Source organism: Corvus kubaryi, unplaced genomic scaffold (assembly GCF_017639235.1).
Source record: "Corvus kubaryi isolate FWS band 111438036 unplaced genomic scaffold, C.kubaryi_AGA036_p1.0 124, whole genome shotgun sequence".
Lineage (NCBI taxonomy): Eukaryota > Metazoa > Chordata > Aves > Passeriformes > Corvidae > Corvus > Corvus kubaryi.
In genome coordinates, this window is record NW_024580659.1 from 4,571,694 (window position 1) to 4,588,208 (window position 16,515).

The following is a 16,515-nucleotide window of genomic DNA, read 5'->3' on the forward strand; positions in this document are numbered from 1 at the left end:
AGGCCAAAACAATCCCCATGCAGCTAGACTAATCCTTAAATCTGTCCCACAGCCTTTTGTGCACTTAGGGAAAAGAGCATCTTTAACAGCCATAAAAGTACTTTTTTTAAAATGCAATTATTCCATATGCTGATGATCTGTCTCTTGTGCATTGACTTGTCAGTGCTGTGTGGACTTACCTTCATGAGAATTCAAATCCAAATAAACTCAGAATGAATTAATTGTAGTCTGAATACACATCTGTAGTGTTATATACCTACTGCATATGAGAAGTAGATAACCAAAAAAAACCCTTCTTGTTTAAGAACAGTCGGGTTTGTCTCATAGCTAGTATAATATTTTTAAATGGACTTTCATATTGCTGCAATCTTTGCTGAGAAGCTACACTTAGCCAAGCAAATTATCAAGTATCTCACATACCACTGGGGAAAAGTGGATCCAAGATTTTTCAATCTTCACCATGTTGTCATCAGTTTCTTTCTCTTTTCAGTCTAAATCTACCAGTGGATAGCTTATCTTGCATTATGTGCCAGTACCCTTTTACTGAAATCACTCTTCTTCCCCTGCAGTGCTTACCCCTTCCAGTATTGACACAGAACAAGCATCCCTACAGAGGTGGTGTTTTGCCAGAGACACTGTTGCTTAGACCCCTCCTGTGTCATGAGCACTTCATTCCTTTGTACCAGCTCTCTCTGCACCTGCTTCCAGTTTTAATTCAACTTTCTGGAATATGACTGACAAGAAGTACACAGCAGTGCTCCACACAGAGCCTTGCCAGCACCTGATGACATTAATACCTTCCTATCCTCGCTGCAGATATTTGTTCTGACATATCAGGATTCACTCCTCATTACTTAGATCTCTGCTTCCTTATTTAGATGGCTCATAATGGCACAGCCATAAGCATATTCACCCAATCTTTCTTTTCCTAAACTGTATCAAGGATTATCATTAGTTTATATCAGGCAGGCTTACTGGTCCAAACTTCACAAACATGCATTTTATGTTATTGTATTTCACTGCATTTTGTGATTCAAACTCTCTATCACATTTCATAAATATACTTTTCATTCTAACCCCATTAATAAAAGCTTTAAACAATATACTCCTTTAATCCCAACAGTTCTGTTTTGGATGCAGCTCCCTCTCCTTGGTGAGGCCCTTTGCATTAAAACTGGAGCTGATCACTGTCTTACTCAGTTTCATTTACATTATAAAAAAAAAACACCCACAAAAGTAAAAACCAAAAAGCCCTGAACCACATTTCCTTCATCAAGAAAACCGAAGAAAAACAGCAAACTAAGTTTAACAAAAGCACATTATACATTAAATAAAATATCTTGCATTTAATTTTAAACTTTTTTAATTATAAACAGATAAATTGTAATAAAAGTTATCAAATAGCTTTAGTATAGAAGAAGGAGTAGGTTCTCCTGTGTAGTAATAAGAAACTGCAAAATACAAAATTAATGTAGAGAGAATTTAAGAAACAGAACAATGTGGTTTTATATATGAGCAATAATATTGATTATTATTAATATTAATAATATTAATCTGAAGTGATGATGCTCAGAAGTTTCTGAGCCAAGAAAATCACATTAGAACAAAAAAAGAATCACCATTCATATGAAGACCTCTTCATAATTATTAATAATGTTCATCTGCCAAGTAGCACACACTTATAAATTTAACTGCCCATATCTCAAAGCAGATACTTCTGCCCCTGAGTATTTGATACTTTCTGTGTCAATACTTTCTGACTAGTAGAACATTAGTATTCCTCATCTTGTTTTAACTTTTTGTTTGAACTTGTAAATGATAACTTTATTACATTTACATTACTTTTCAAGCTTATTTATACAAGCACACCTCATTATGTTGATGAATTTATATGCAAATATAATAAATACTGTGACAATACCACAGCTTGCAATAGTCTAGATTATCACTTCCTCAGGAATTTATGCTTATATATTTTGAAAATTTATGTTGTTGCAATTATCTTGCAATGCAAAGACATTGGCATAGCAGTAAACATGGATTCCAACAAGCTATGAATAATAAATGCATTTTAACATCACATTCATTTTCCTACAAGACCCCGGAGATGCCCTTGCATCTGAAGTTTGAGGAGATGTCAAATATATGCTAAAGGTCCATAGCAAAGTTTAATTACTCCATCGCATTCTAAGTACAGTACATCATCTTCAAAAGTCTGCGTTCACTCAGCAGCACCACATTATTTTCTGAAAAGTTATTTCAGGGTCAACATCCTCATCAACAGTAACAGACTAGAAATTGGTGTTCCAAAACTTCACTGCTAATAGTATAACAAATTTGAAAAGAAAATTAATACAAAACCAGAAAATTCTCTCCATTGCATCATCCATTACAGGGTTCTCAGACTATAAGAACAGATTATATGCTGACAGTGCTGTACCAATATCTCTGGATCCCTTAGTTCCTTGTCTTTGTAATTATTGTTTTGCAATCAATAATTTTCAATTTAATTCAAATAAATTTTCTGGTGTCTATCAATTCTTTATGTCCTTTTACAGAAACTATTTAAATCAAATTAACATTTCCAGAAATTTGAGATCACTTCATCACGATCGTCTTTTAATTTTGTCATTTTAACATCCAAACATTCAACACGTTCGTGATTGCTACCTAATAAAGGCCTTAAGATTATGCTCTTGAACAAAACATTACTGTGCCTACTACTGAGTCTGGTGTCACACAATAATTCAGATTTTACAGTGCAAGGAGGGGATCAGTTGCTGTTTACACCTGGTGGTCACACCTGGAGTTGCTGCATTACAAGCCTGGGTCTGTAACTGCCCCTACAGCACCTGCATGGAAAAGGCAGCAGTTTCTCAACCCCACAAAACCTCCAACTGTGGTATCTTTTCCAATATGCTGCTTTGGGATTTTGGAGAGTGTAGGCAGAACTCACAGGCATGGTGCACAGAGTGACCACTCTTGGTTACTCACTTCCTCTGAGACCTCCGTTACACATTAGAATAGGTGCAAACACTTGAGTATTCTAAACTCTGATGTGGTGAGAGAGGCAACTGCCAATTGAATTTGTCCTTATGTAAATAATCAGTTCTGTCTTAAATAAAAACCTTTTCTCACTTTGAATTTGAGGTCTCCATTCTCACAACACTTAACCATAACTAAACTTCACCAAACATCTGCAAAAAACAGCAATTTTGGCAGCAGGTAGCTGTGAAGGTTGATAAGCTACCATCAGTAAAAAGTGCTCTACACATCATTCCTTCCATGCTGGTTGTTTTCTGCCCACCAAGGTAACCAACACTTCTGACAGACGTTCCTCTCTCTCATGGTAACGCTCCCTAATGCATGCTTTGTCTTGACTGGAACTATAGCAATGATCACAACAATGAGAACACTTAAAAGTTCTTTTTTGGAGCCATGAAACAGTTTTCTTCTAACTTGATCACAATAAAGTAATTATATAAATTATTTGAAAATATAGAATTCCTTCTTTCATTCAAGCAAGAGTGTCTAAGTAAAAGAAGGGAACAAAGAAAACAGATCAATCAAATAAGTATCAGTGTACCATGTGGGAGAAGGTTCCACGATCTATTTAATTATAAAGGGCATGAAACAAATCCCAAAACCCTCCTCTCTCCATTATGGAAAGCCTCTACAAACTTCCCAGAACAAGACAATCACTGCCTGGTCAACATCAGAAAATATTCTTTTGAAGCAAAGACTACAGGAGCACTGGGAAATAGTTACAACTATTATTAAATATCCATGAGACAGGTTAGAAATACTTACCAATACTTTTCAGAACCTCTGAGAACAAGTGATGATGTTCACACTTGAAGAAACGTGTGGGAACAGGTCTGATTCACCAGTTACTAGAAAGACAGGCTTGTTCCGCAACACGGTTTGCTGTGAGGTTTGATGTCCCTGTAAATTGTACATGACTTTTCCTGTATGTGCTTGTTTTATAAAGAGTATTAAAAAATGGAAGCCTTAAATATTTCCAAAGCCAGCAGACAGGAGATGCAGTTCTCAAATAGCCCTTTTTTGTTCTTTACAAGGCATAACAAATACTCTGTTAAAAAACGTACTCTGCTCTTAACTTCTCTGCTTTGAAATGAAGATCAAGTAAGCAAAAATGCTACTCAATGTAAGACAAATAATACAAAAATTACCTTTCTAACTCAGCAATTTTCTTATCTTTGTCATTCTTCTCATTCTCTACTTCCTTGAGTATTTCTAGAAGTCTGTCAACCTCAGCCTGAGCTTTGCCACATTCTTCTCTATAGTACGATGCCTCTTTGTCAAGCTGTTTCATTCTGTCTGCAAATTCTGGATTCATCCGTGCCTCCTCTTCAGCTTCATGAGCCTTCAGAATCAATATTTCAAAAAAGATAAGGATGACAATGACTTAAATAGCTTTAAGAGCTTTACCTCTTCAGTCTCGGAGTTCAAGTTTTCAATTAAAAAGGATTATGGGTATTTCTGTCTGATAACACTTTTCTACAGATGCATTATAAAAAGAAATGAAAATATCTACATAGTCAAATTCTATCATCCTAAAGGGGGAGGGGATTTATTAAGGGGGTTTTACATACTCAAGTAACCCCATTTGAAAGGTGTTTTTTCAAATTAGAAAAAAAATCATCTTGTAATTCATTCAATTCACATTAGGCTCAGTGTGTTTTGAATATATAGGCAATTTCTTAACAACTCATGTCCTCTTTCCCTATACATAAACACACACACTTTGTCCACGTATACAAATACAAACACAGATACATATATACATATTGTATATATCTGTATCACCAGATGCCTCAAATGCAGTTTGATACAAAGATTTTAAAATAAAGAAATTGTTTTAAAAGATAAACCAGTAAACTAAGAAGCTGCCTTCAGCAGACATCTTACCCAATAATCCTTTTTATCTTATCATTAATACTTAACCTGAAACATCAGAGGAACAAGCCCATTGGTGGAAACAGCACAAACCTGGCAAACACATGCATGGATGGGTGGCAGTTTCACAGACAAGAGAGAACGCAATGAAAACAACAACAGTGCAGAGCCCAGTCCAACTCCCATCAAACCTAATGGCAAAAACCCAATTAACTTCAATGGGAGCATGATCTGGCACCAAGTGCTTTAAACTGTTGGCTGGAATAATCACAGACAGATGGAAACAACAATGCACTGCAATGCTTAGCCTACCCCTTGCTTCCCATTATTCCTAATTGGCATCTTCAAAGAGCAGGCAAGGAAAAAACAAGTAGTTTAAGGCAGTGCACATTAAACATAGAAAATTCAGGTAACATACAGGATTTTTACAGAAATTCATGATATTTAGAACTGAAGGTCCTCCAACTATCTTAGTACACAAAGAAGATGTGGACTTACTTATCCTTCTTAATTTCAGGGAATGGACAATGCAAGCAAGCAATGAAAGAAATGCAGTTCAAAATGAAGCATGCACGTTTGGGAAAGAATTAATATACACTACAGATACTAGGAGGTCCATATTCTTTGCAATGGTTAAAATTTTCTGTATAAATAAATAAGAAGTCTGAGTTTACTATAAATAAAACAAAAAATTGAAATTACCAGGGAAGAAACTTAGGGGGTTTGCATGTAACATATCATTTAAGCATGAGGATAATAAGAAAAAGATAGTAGATTTGAAGTGCTACTTATTCTACTCTGAGATTTTTATACAGAAGAAAGACTTCATTACCAAAAGAAGCCAAGGGAATGACATGAGGAACCTACTGACCAGCTTGCTCTTCAAAATCTCTGTTTTGATAATAATACATGCTCCAGTCCTGAATTCCATGCAGATGCAGAACTTTTTGAACACAGAACTTGCTTCAAGGTAACATTCAAGGAGTACCTTGATTTTACTCTTTGGGTGAGATGCCAGAAAGAGATTCCTTTTCAGCCTTATAATCTTTCTCAATAATAAACTTGGATTTATTTTATACCAGTTGTTAATTACATCAAAAAATTAATTTTCAACTAGCTTTGTAATTTTTGAAGCCAATGTAATACTCAGACTCAAGGCCAATTATCTGAGAAAACACTCTGATTGTCCATCAGTGCTATTATGACATTACACACTTTTTTATTATTGTATAATTTTGCAAGGAATAAAAATAATTCCATAGGTTGGAAAAGGCAAATTCACTCTAGAAAAAATAAAATATAACCCAACTCCCACCTTCAAGACATAAAGAAACTTATGCAAAAGGCATGTTGTTCACTACTGTTCTTCAGATTTCTCCTCCTCTCCCAAGGGTAAATCCAGAATTTCACAGTTCACCTCTAAAGGCTATTGCTCTTTCATATTGCTCCCTGTCACCTTTCAGTCTTTTCCCTTTACTTTAGTACACAATTAATTTATTTACCAGCCTTGCTGCCATCATTTCATAGAGAGGAAAAATACCCACCTTCCTTTCTCTAACCAGTCTTCACTTTAGCAAAAAGGAACTCTCAGCTTCAGCCCAAACTTTTTTTCCCCATGCACCTCTATCCTTGTCTTGATCCAGGACAAGAAGCAATGCAGATGAGAGAGAGAAGCCTGTCTTCTTTTTTTATGTTTTATTGCCACATTAGACTTTCTACAAGGAAAATGCAGAACTGGGCAAGAACGTGATAGCATCACCAATACAGAGGTGCCAAATGTTCTACTACCATGGAGTATTCACACATCAGCTCAGAAAAGTACTGAATGAATTATCTACTGCACAGCTGATAAGTGAATCATCACCTGAAATAATAGATATATTCCTCAGTTTAGCCCTTTTAAATCTTTGCTCAACAGCAGGCTAAGGAAAGCAACATTAAGTTGCAAAAGTATTTTCAGTTCTTGTGTTTTACTCATGCTATTCCATATTTGTAGGATGTGTTTTTGGAACCTTCTGCATCACAAACTGGGTCATTGCATTTCCCCAACACAAAGTGGAACCTCTAAGGTATGATTAAATCCAGTGTGATTAAGCATCCAACCTGTGCAGGGTTTTGAGGTGCAACACAGTTTTCCATAATGTTAAAAATATTAAAAATATATATATATATACCAGTATTGCAAACCACCAATTTAGCTGATTGCCTCTACTTTTCAAAGCACTTATAGAATCTTTTTTGGACTATTGGCAGGAACCAGATTTCTACGAGGGTATGAAAGAATGAAGAAATAAAGGAAATTTAGTTAAAAAGGAAAAGAAAGAACAAAAAAAAATTTTTTTACAAAGAGCTTTCTGCAGGTGGTACTTTAACCTGCAATTCCCTTTAAGGGAATCCTCACATTGTAAACAAAGCTGCTGATACTAGAAAAGAGCAATACACAATCCATCTGACATTCCCAGGACAAAGGCATAGAATTACTTATAAGGCCCCATTTTATTTTATGGCTTTGAAAGATATGTTTGGATCTGAACTAGGCACCTTTTTGAATTTGTTGTGTACAGATCAGGGGTGATTTGTTGACAGATGGAACTTGACTTTTGAGGTCAAACAGTAGGCAGAAAGGAGTAAAAAGACAGCTCAGTTGATACTGACCCTGCTCCTGCCAGGACAGTGCAGATTTCTTTGGCTTTTCTGTAGGCTGAACTGTTGGATCAGTTCTAGACAGAAGCTGCATGGTTATCACATGAATCAGAAAGTCTCTGCCTGTTTCTGCTATCCTCTCCTTTTTTTGGTTTAATTTCTACCCCCCCTTTTACTCTCTAAGTTCTCTGCTACCTGGGAAAACACATTTTCTGTTTCTATGGCGCTTTTATGGGTAAGAGGAACCAGTACATGTGTGTTTTTCAGCTTTCTTAAATCTGTGTCTGCAAATGATAACTCTTGTGTTTGCAGATTAGGTTAATTTCAAACTAACCCACTCACTTTTTCTCTCAATATTATGACTGTGTTGTTGTATGTTATTTTTACAATTCAATAAAAATAGCATATCATTCTACTATTAGAATTTCACAGATTTTTACATTAATTATGTATCTGTTCTGATCTTTGCTTCATAAGCATTGCAAATGCTTTAGAAGAAAAGTAGTATTTCCTTATGTAAACCACAAATTTCCTACAGAAACACCACACGAGTGAGGCACAGCCATGCAACATGAAGTATTTAGGCTATTAAAATCTTATGGTACAGTCATGCATGTCTTATTCTGCATAACAAAAATGGATGGATAGATAAGTATTTCATTTTTAAAGCTTTAGACACCAACATACACAGAAATCAAGTGGGTACTTAAAATAAAAAAAAGGAACAGCAGAATTTACATGCAAGAAATTACTTTGTAAGATCCTTCAAATTTTATTACTTTCAACAATAAATGAAAAAAAAAAAAACACCCTTGCTGTCACCTGAATTTTCTTGTCTCCTTAAAACTCATGGGGTTTTTATTTAACTGTAGGGACTGCTATAAGTAACTTGAAGTGGATTCTGCAAGTACTTTAAATTTTAATCTGACATTTGTCTGATAAAGACTTTGGAAACTTTAGTCCATAATATTCAGACAAAGGGTCACCTGAACTCCAGACTCAGTACACCATTATATTTTCATTACAGCACAAAATCTCATTGGATATTTCAAAAAATTCACCTTTCAAAACATGAAGAAATGTGTGTCCAATTCTATTCACAGCATATTCTCATATATGTAGGAGAAGAAAGAAGGTGAGCAAGAAAAGTTTATTTTTAAAAATCATCTTGTGTGTATAGTATGATTGCTGCCTGGTGCCAAAGGAAAAGGATCTTGCATCCATTGTTTTAAAACTTCCAACAGGCTGCCCTTTTGAAAATTAAGCACATAAAGGCAGAAAAAACAATTAAGAAAAGGACTGACTTTAGAATACTGCACACAAACAGATTAGGAAGTAACAAATGAATGCTATACAGCAGAATCACTAATATTGAGCTAATGACTGCATTATGCAGCCAGCATTTATGAAAACCAAGCTAAAAACTAACAGTAAAAACACTCCAGTCTGAAAAGACATGCACAGGAGCAGTGCAAATGATATGAATAGAAACATAACTACCACAAAGGTGACCCAAGATGATACAGAAGGGGTTTGTCATTGAAAGGGACAAGCTCTCTCCACAGCACTGTGCTGTTGCGCTACAATTTATGACTAAATTCTAAACACAGGTAACCAGTAACTTTAAAAGTAAATACAGCACGTTCTGTAGGACTCTTTTCCCATACAAAAGTCATGACATATCCATTACATGGTTAGAAGCTACAAAACCCAACCATAATGGATTCCAAAGCTGGAATCCTGGTCCATTGACACTAATGGCAAAGCTGCCACTGACTTCAGTGATGGCAATACCTCCTCTAATGTGCAGTATCACATTACTTAAGCTACAAACCCAGCTCTTCTATATATACACTACCCCAATTACATAGTGATTCTGACTAGGATTACTATGTAAGCCATAGCTTTTAAATTGCTCTTACAGTGACATCATTTTTCTGTCCTGTGATGCTCACAGCACGTTAAAGGTAACAGTCTCAGCCAAAAAGATGGAAACTCTTCTCTGCAGGGAAAATGTTCACTGCTGCTCTTCCTCAAATTGAAAATGGAGTCAAGTCAAAGGAGGAGATATTGTGCAACTAAAGTAGGCATTGGCAAGAATATTAATGCTAAACAAGCCAAAGCAATGCTGTGCTTTTGCAAAAACTGCCTTTTGCATTCATCATTTTATATTTCAGTTATCTTCTTCACTTAAGTAAAAAATTTCCATGTTCCTAATGTGCTAAATGTATACACTCTTTCAAGAGTAGAACTGATCTATTTCAGTCATATGGACTTTTGACAATACTACCAGTCATTTCCTAGATATTATTCACCTAATTAACTGAGTCACTGAAGATAAACTGAATAAATCAGGAGTTATATAAGTTTGAAGGATCAAATAAAGTACTGCACGAGGAGGAATTAAAAAGCAAAGCAAAAGGAAAAAAAAACTCTGCATGCATTTTCTAATGGAGAAGTTGAGGACCTAAAGGCTAGGACGTTTGTTTCCTCAGAAACACAGTATGTACCTATTTAATACATTTCAGATTCTTAAAATGGCCTTCAAGTCCACAAAGTTCATCTATTTGGATATAATGGATACAGCATAGTGAGCATCAGGAGTGTTCTGCAAAGCTCCACAGAGGAAGAGCACAACACAGTAAGAGAATGGATCCTCATGCTTCCATATGTTACAGCGGGCATTTTAAAAATGGACTTACTGGATTGTACATCTGATTGAACAACTGCTCAGCTTGCTACATTGCAAAGTTGGTAGGGAGTGAAGCACAGACAGGAAAAGAAGGAAAGATCCAGGAAAACAGCATTAGCTCAACAAAATCAGTGCATTTGCACAGAAGAACTTGTCATAAAAAAAAAAGTAGAAATTTAAGATTCTAAACATTCCTTGGTGAAAGTGAGAGGCACTGGGAAAACTTAAATGTTGACTTTGGCTCCTAAAAAAGAATAGCTGGAGTAAGAAATTTAAGGTTTGTGTTACTTTCCCTTTCTCAAGTTAAATAACCCATGAAATAAAGAAAGGTGTCCACTTTTGATGATACATTAAGTGCTGGTCTCAAGCAATGAATCACGAGAAGTGCTTTTGGCTGAGGCTGCAATTTATCACCAAAGCTTCAAAGACAGTAATAATAAAAGATTAATTAAATAGTATCATTAAATTTATTACTTTCCTTTTGTTTAATACAAGACTGAATTTTCTATGCAGAATGACTTTTGAACAGTACAGCTTGGCAAATAGTACTTTAGCAACTGCAAATATGTCAGTAAGCAAGTAAATTTAAGATAATGAAAAACAACAAAAGAAGGAAATTCTAGAGTGGATAATAAAGATTATATATACACACACATATATAAAACACTTTGCTACCTATTAGGTAATTCCTGCTGTTCTTTCACTAGTAGTAATACCAAGTAACTCAATAAAAATCTGTAGAATTTGGGGAAAAAAGCATTGACCATTCTCTGGTATTCAGAATTTTTTCTTTTAATTTTTTTTACGAATTTTAATCTATAGTATTTGTCACAAAATGTTCAATAAGCATGTCTATAATTTAAAACATTATTTTGTATACCAAAATATAGCACAGTCACATGAATAATTACTTTGCACAAATATCCACTTTATTATTTTTTAAATGTGCCTAATGCAGAAAATCATGGGTTTAGAATCAGCATTTTTTTTTTCTTGCCAAAATGCAAAAAAATCCAGTTCTGCAGCAGTGAAAAATATTTGGATCTAATCAGGTCCAATAAAAAATGTATTATCAATAAATTAATCTTATTGTCTCCAAAAAACAGAAAGCAGGGAAAGCTGGGGAGGAGAAACTAAAAGTTGTTTTGGCGGTTTTTATTTACAGAGAAGGACTTGCCCCTTGTGCACATTTTCCTGCAGACATAGCACTCACTACCATTAGTGCTCATGCACAACTAACTCCAAGCAAGTGTGCACAGAATATTATCTTCATATTTCCCAGTTTAATTTTTTAAAGCTTCTAAACCAACACTGAACTATAATTATTTTACAGCACCGTAACAATGTACCTTCTCTATGATATTTTTAGAGAGGAGTACTGTGTAAGCTACATAGAATTTTTTCAAGGAGACAGCCCCTTGGAGTGGGTTTTGAAAGAGAGATGTAAATATGCCAGGTCCCTCTGGCTCCTGCAGTGGTTGATGCTCCCACGCAAGCACACTCACGGGACTCCTGAGCTCATTTATGACCCGTGTCTGTCCCTGTCCCCTCCTCCCCTGACCCAGACATGTGCAAGAGCAACCCAGGTTTCTGTTTCACTCAGTTTCCTGAGGAGTGAGAACACGGTGCAGGTATTTTTCTGGGGACCAATTACTTTTAACACAGGGCATTTACAGGTTTGAACATAAAGTATTTCATTAAAGAAAATGTGAATTGAAAATGACTGTTTGGAGTCTACTGTCATTAACAGTCACTGTTTCTGTTCAATTAAGCATGCCCAGAAAGAAGGTTGTAACTACATTTTATTGTGGAAATACCTGGTCTCCTACAAATGGTGGGTGAATATCCATTGGGGCTCATGCTGTATTTATGATATAATAAAACTATTATGTTTTCAACTTTCATTCAATAATTGTTTGTATTTATACACAAGAAACATGCTCCCTTTTTATACAAAAGACATCCCAGACACTCTCTGACTTTTATAAGTGCTTGTTTTTCCATGACTGTATCATGTGTTTATATGTGCAGTCATAAACAATTGACTTAGGATTTCAAGACCTTCAAGAGGATTTTGATGAGGTTTTTTTAAGTGATCTGTGCTTCCAGGGTTCTTTTAACTATATTTTTTAAATGAAGAAAAAAATATATTTCAGATTGTAATTAAGTATATGTTGTAGAGGAGTGCAAAGTAAACAAACATATTTTCTAACAAACTAAAAGGCTTCCAGGGAAACCTTTTCTTTGGGTATTTTAATTCTGCCATCAATAGCATTTTTAAGCTACCAGACATTTAAATTATTTGTGTTTCCATTTGTGTCTGTTTATTGAAAAAGCTTCCCTTCCTCTCAGCTAAAGCTCTAACTCAGGCACCTAATTCCACATATTCGTTCTGAATTAAAAAAGAATACAAATGTAAGGTTTACAAGCTGGTATCCTTTATACTTTGCAATACCTTCTTCACAGGTCAGGCTATTGAAACAATGCTTAATCCCTGAGCAGGATACTACTCAACCTGGGTAAAAAGAGCGTCACAATATTATGCTAACAGTGATAACATTCACAGAACAGATATTATTTACCAGAAAATGAAAAATTATATCAATATTTAAAACAAACAAAAAAAAATTGACATACACTTAGTCATGAATTGCAGAAGGCAAACGTAATGCCTGACCCCATCAAATACGTAATGAGAACAATGAGAGCAGACATTACCAAATAACACAGAGAAAGGTCAAAGAAACAATGGTATCAAAACACTTGCAAATCATTTAAGCAAAATCTAGTTTATTGCAGCAGTTTAAGTAAAACCATGTTATAAAATACAGGGTCTGTATGTTTTCCTTCAAGTGCCTGCTTCCACTACTTGCCGAATAGAAATACTGAATTGCCAGCTGAGATAAACTTTTGATTATTTTGCTTAATTATCACAAACATGTGTTCACCAACAAAGCCAAAAATACATCAAAATAAAACCTAGCTAGAGTTTTCAGTGTGGAAGCTGATTTTTTTGATTGGGAATTCCAGCATTTCTTGGACAAGCCTTTACTTTTTTTCTCATACTGCAAACATTTCAGTTTACTTCTAAAAGTGGTGTTAATTCACATACATATAAATTGCTGGTTTGATAATTTCTTTCCGCCCTTTACCCTCCAATGTCCTGCTCTCAGTTCATCTGTTTGTTGCTGCTTCTCAGAATTCCCTCACAGAGGTACTCAGGACAATTTCTGAGGCTCACTAGTCACTTTGCTACAAACCTCTTGAGAAAAAGCAGTATTTGATGCAAGCATCTGCAAACAGCATAAGATGGGTAGATTCTAGATTTACTCCAGAAGAGTAAATAAGCTCATCATTTCAAAATGAGAGTATGGGATGCTGATTTTTGTTTTGCTGATTGTTTGTTTGAAGATGGAACTTACCTTTTTCAACTGTGCTTCCAACTTACTACACTCTTCTTTCTTTTGTTCTATGGCTATTTCTAAAGACTTAAGTTTGGAGTCTCTTTTCAGCCCTGCTGAAGCCAATGAAGATGCATGTTCTTTGAGATCGATTAAACTAGACTGGAAAACGACCAAGAGTAAAAAGTTAATTCCTAGTCACCAGGACCCTAACTCATTGCCAACTTAGCAATCACTTGGATCCTGTTCCCCCTCCCCCAAGAAGAGCTGACTCAAAGATAATCATTGATAGCAAAAGACACCGTTTTGTGGGTACAGCTGGAACCACAGGAGCTGGCATGCAGTGAAACATGGAAACATTCATAATACAGATGAGCTCGTGTCATACTCTGGAGGTACAAACACACTGAAAACTATTTCTCTAACTGACAAACAGAAACAGGAGCAGCAATGGAATATCTGAGCCTAGTGGAAGCTTAGGTAAAGGACCAAGTAGAGATTACAAGACACAACTGTGTAAAAACTGAAGCAATATTTTATGTACAAATGAGGACTGTGAAGAATGCTTAAAAAAACAGCAGTTCTGAAACTGACCACTGAAGTGGCAGAATTTCAGTACTTGACATGATTCAAGAGTAATCTTAATGCACTTTCTTTCATCATAATGACACAGATAGAAGAGCAGAGTTTTTAAGAAAAGACTGACCTCTTTTTCTGTCAATTCAGCTTGTAAAGCATTAACTTTCTCCTTCAGGTCCTTGTTTTCTTTTTTATAAGATTCAATTTCTTCAAGTCTTTCTCTGTCGTCTCGATCCCTTTGCTCCTTCAGACGCTCTATTATTCTTTCCTAGCACGGGAAAGAATTGCAAAATGGAAAAGTTGGGAATCATTTTGAGAAAAGACAGAATTAAATTTGTTTGCATTACATAGCACTTTTAAAAAAAAAATCTTCAGAAGCAGAGAATGGTTAATGGTATCAAAGTCAATGCAAGATTTATCTAGATTTCAAAATCATAAGATCAAGGTTTTAAATACTTGATAACAGTAACACAGTCCAGGAACTCCATTAAAGAGCTATACTGATATGAACATGTTTAGTTTTGTGATAGATGTGGAAAGATATTCACTTCAATAATGTGTTTCCTGTATTCATAAGTGATTGAAGTATTGAATAAAAGTCCAAAACAGGCCATGACTAGTTTCCTCAGAGGCCATGACTCTTTTACTTGGCTTAAATTTTGTTATTACTCTACAGTACTTGCAATAAGTTGTCAAGGTTTCAAATCTAATTGGAAATCAATCACTTGCTAACTATAAGTAACTTACAGCTCACTTGTATTATATGTTGAGACGTCAAAAAAACAGATGTCCAAGACACAGAAAAAGTATCCTGATACAAATTAAGAAATCCAAAGGAAGGTTTTCTCTGTCTAATTAACAGTAACCCTACAGACATTTTAACTCATCCATGTTTTTGCATATTTTGCTGATTTCCAGTTGCTGTCACAAGGCTTGCTGAAAATCACCAGTCATTGATGGGGTGATTAATTCAAAGGGTGAAATGTAAAAAAGCAGATGCAGTAGTATGGTTTTGTTAAGCTCTGATTAAGTTCTACAAAATCACATCCTATCAATACTTGAAGGACGCAAATACTAATCAGAGAGAAATAGTTAGGGTACAGTGAAATAGCCACTAGAATTGCACTTCAGCTGGGAGCAGGTCTTTAAGCAGAGTATCAGGAGAACTACTGGTACCATTGGGGCAGTGGCAGTCAGGGGGGCAGTAGAAGCAACGTAATTTAGGTCCTGCACCTGGGTCAGGGCAATCCCAGGCATAAACACAGGCTGGGCAGAGAACAGACAGAGCAGCCCTGAGGAGGACGACTTGGATGCATACAGTGACAAAAAGCTCAACATGACTCAGCCATGAGCGCTCACAGCCCAGAAAACCAACTGTGTTCCTGGGCTGCATCCAAAGCAGCGGGGCCAGAATGTCACAGGGGGTGACTCTGCACCTCCATCTGCTGACACCCACCTGGAGAAGAACTGCATCCAGCCCTGGGGCCCAACATAAGGACACAGATGTGTTGGAGAGTCCTGAGGCTGCTCTAATGGAAGGCGTCCCTGCCCACAGCAAGGGGGTTGGAACTAGATGATGATCTTTAAGGTCCTTCCAATCTAAACCTATGATACTAAATAACTTCAAGGTTACTCCTAATAATGAAGAATATAAATTCTTAATTCCTTGAATATTAATATTAAAATGCCAGCCTCCATAAAGTGGAATAGTTTAATCATCATAAACATTCAGATTCCACCTGGTTATATTCAGGATTAGTTTTATACCTACTCTTTCTGGAAGATTTATTTACCCAAATGATTTTTTCATCTATAACAAATTAAACATAACACTATTTCATCTTTTTAATGAACAGTATATTTTTTTCTCAGTCAATCACAAAAGAAGACTAATTTATCTGTCAGCTGCATAAGGCTAAATGTCAAAAATGTGTTAAAAGGCCCTAATATACCATGTTTTACTTGATTAACAGCTAACTTGCAGAAATCCCAACAATGTGTTCCTGTTTCAGTCTTATTTGCATTGGCCAGCTTTCCTTATGCACTAATCTGGGACCTCACAGGTCTAATCTATTTGCACTTTATCACAGAAGCAGGAACTGAATTGCCCCAGCATATAGCTCCATTATCAGACATACTCCATTGCTTATCTGCTGTATGCTGCTACAGTAGGACCAACTTTATAAATATCAGCTTCATGAAAGCAACCTCTTGAGCTGCTTTGGGCCAGTCCAAGAGCTGAGATATTCTTTGAAAAGTTTCTTGTTATAACATCAAGGA

At 35.8% G+C, this 16,515-nt stretch overlaps 1 protein-coding gene across 16 annotated transcripts in view; it reads right to left on the bottom strand.

The window, feature by feature from the left end:
- ERC2 (ELKS/RAB6-interacting/CAST family member 2) overlaps positions 1-16,515 on the bottom strand; it is a 432,662-nt gene that overhangs the window by 252,685 nt on the left and 163,462 nt on the right. For 5 of the 16 annotated variants that reach the window (XM_042020735.1, XM_042020741.1, XM_042020751.1 and 2 more), the window contains 5 exons: positions 14,363-14,503; positions 13,678-13,818; positions 10,266-10,301; positions 5,233-5,262; positions 4,194-4,387 (listed from right to left, as the gene is read on the bottom strand). In XM_042020735.1, the coding sequence (XP_041876669.1) occupies positions 4,194-4,387; positions 5,233-5,262; positions 10,266-10,301; positions 13,678-13,818; positions 14,363-14,503 (542 nt within the window). Of the gene's footprint in view, positions 1-4,193; positions 4,397-5,232; positions 5,263-10,265; positions 10,302-13,677; positions 13,819-14,362; positions 14,504-16,515 lie in introns of all 16 variants that reach the window. The other 11 variants (XM_042020806.1, XM_042020797.1, XM_042020821.1 and 8 more) reach the window with 7 other exon arrangements.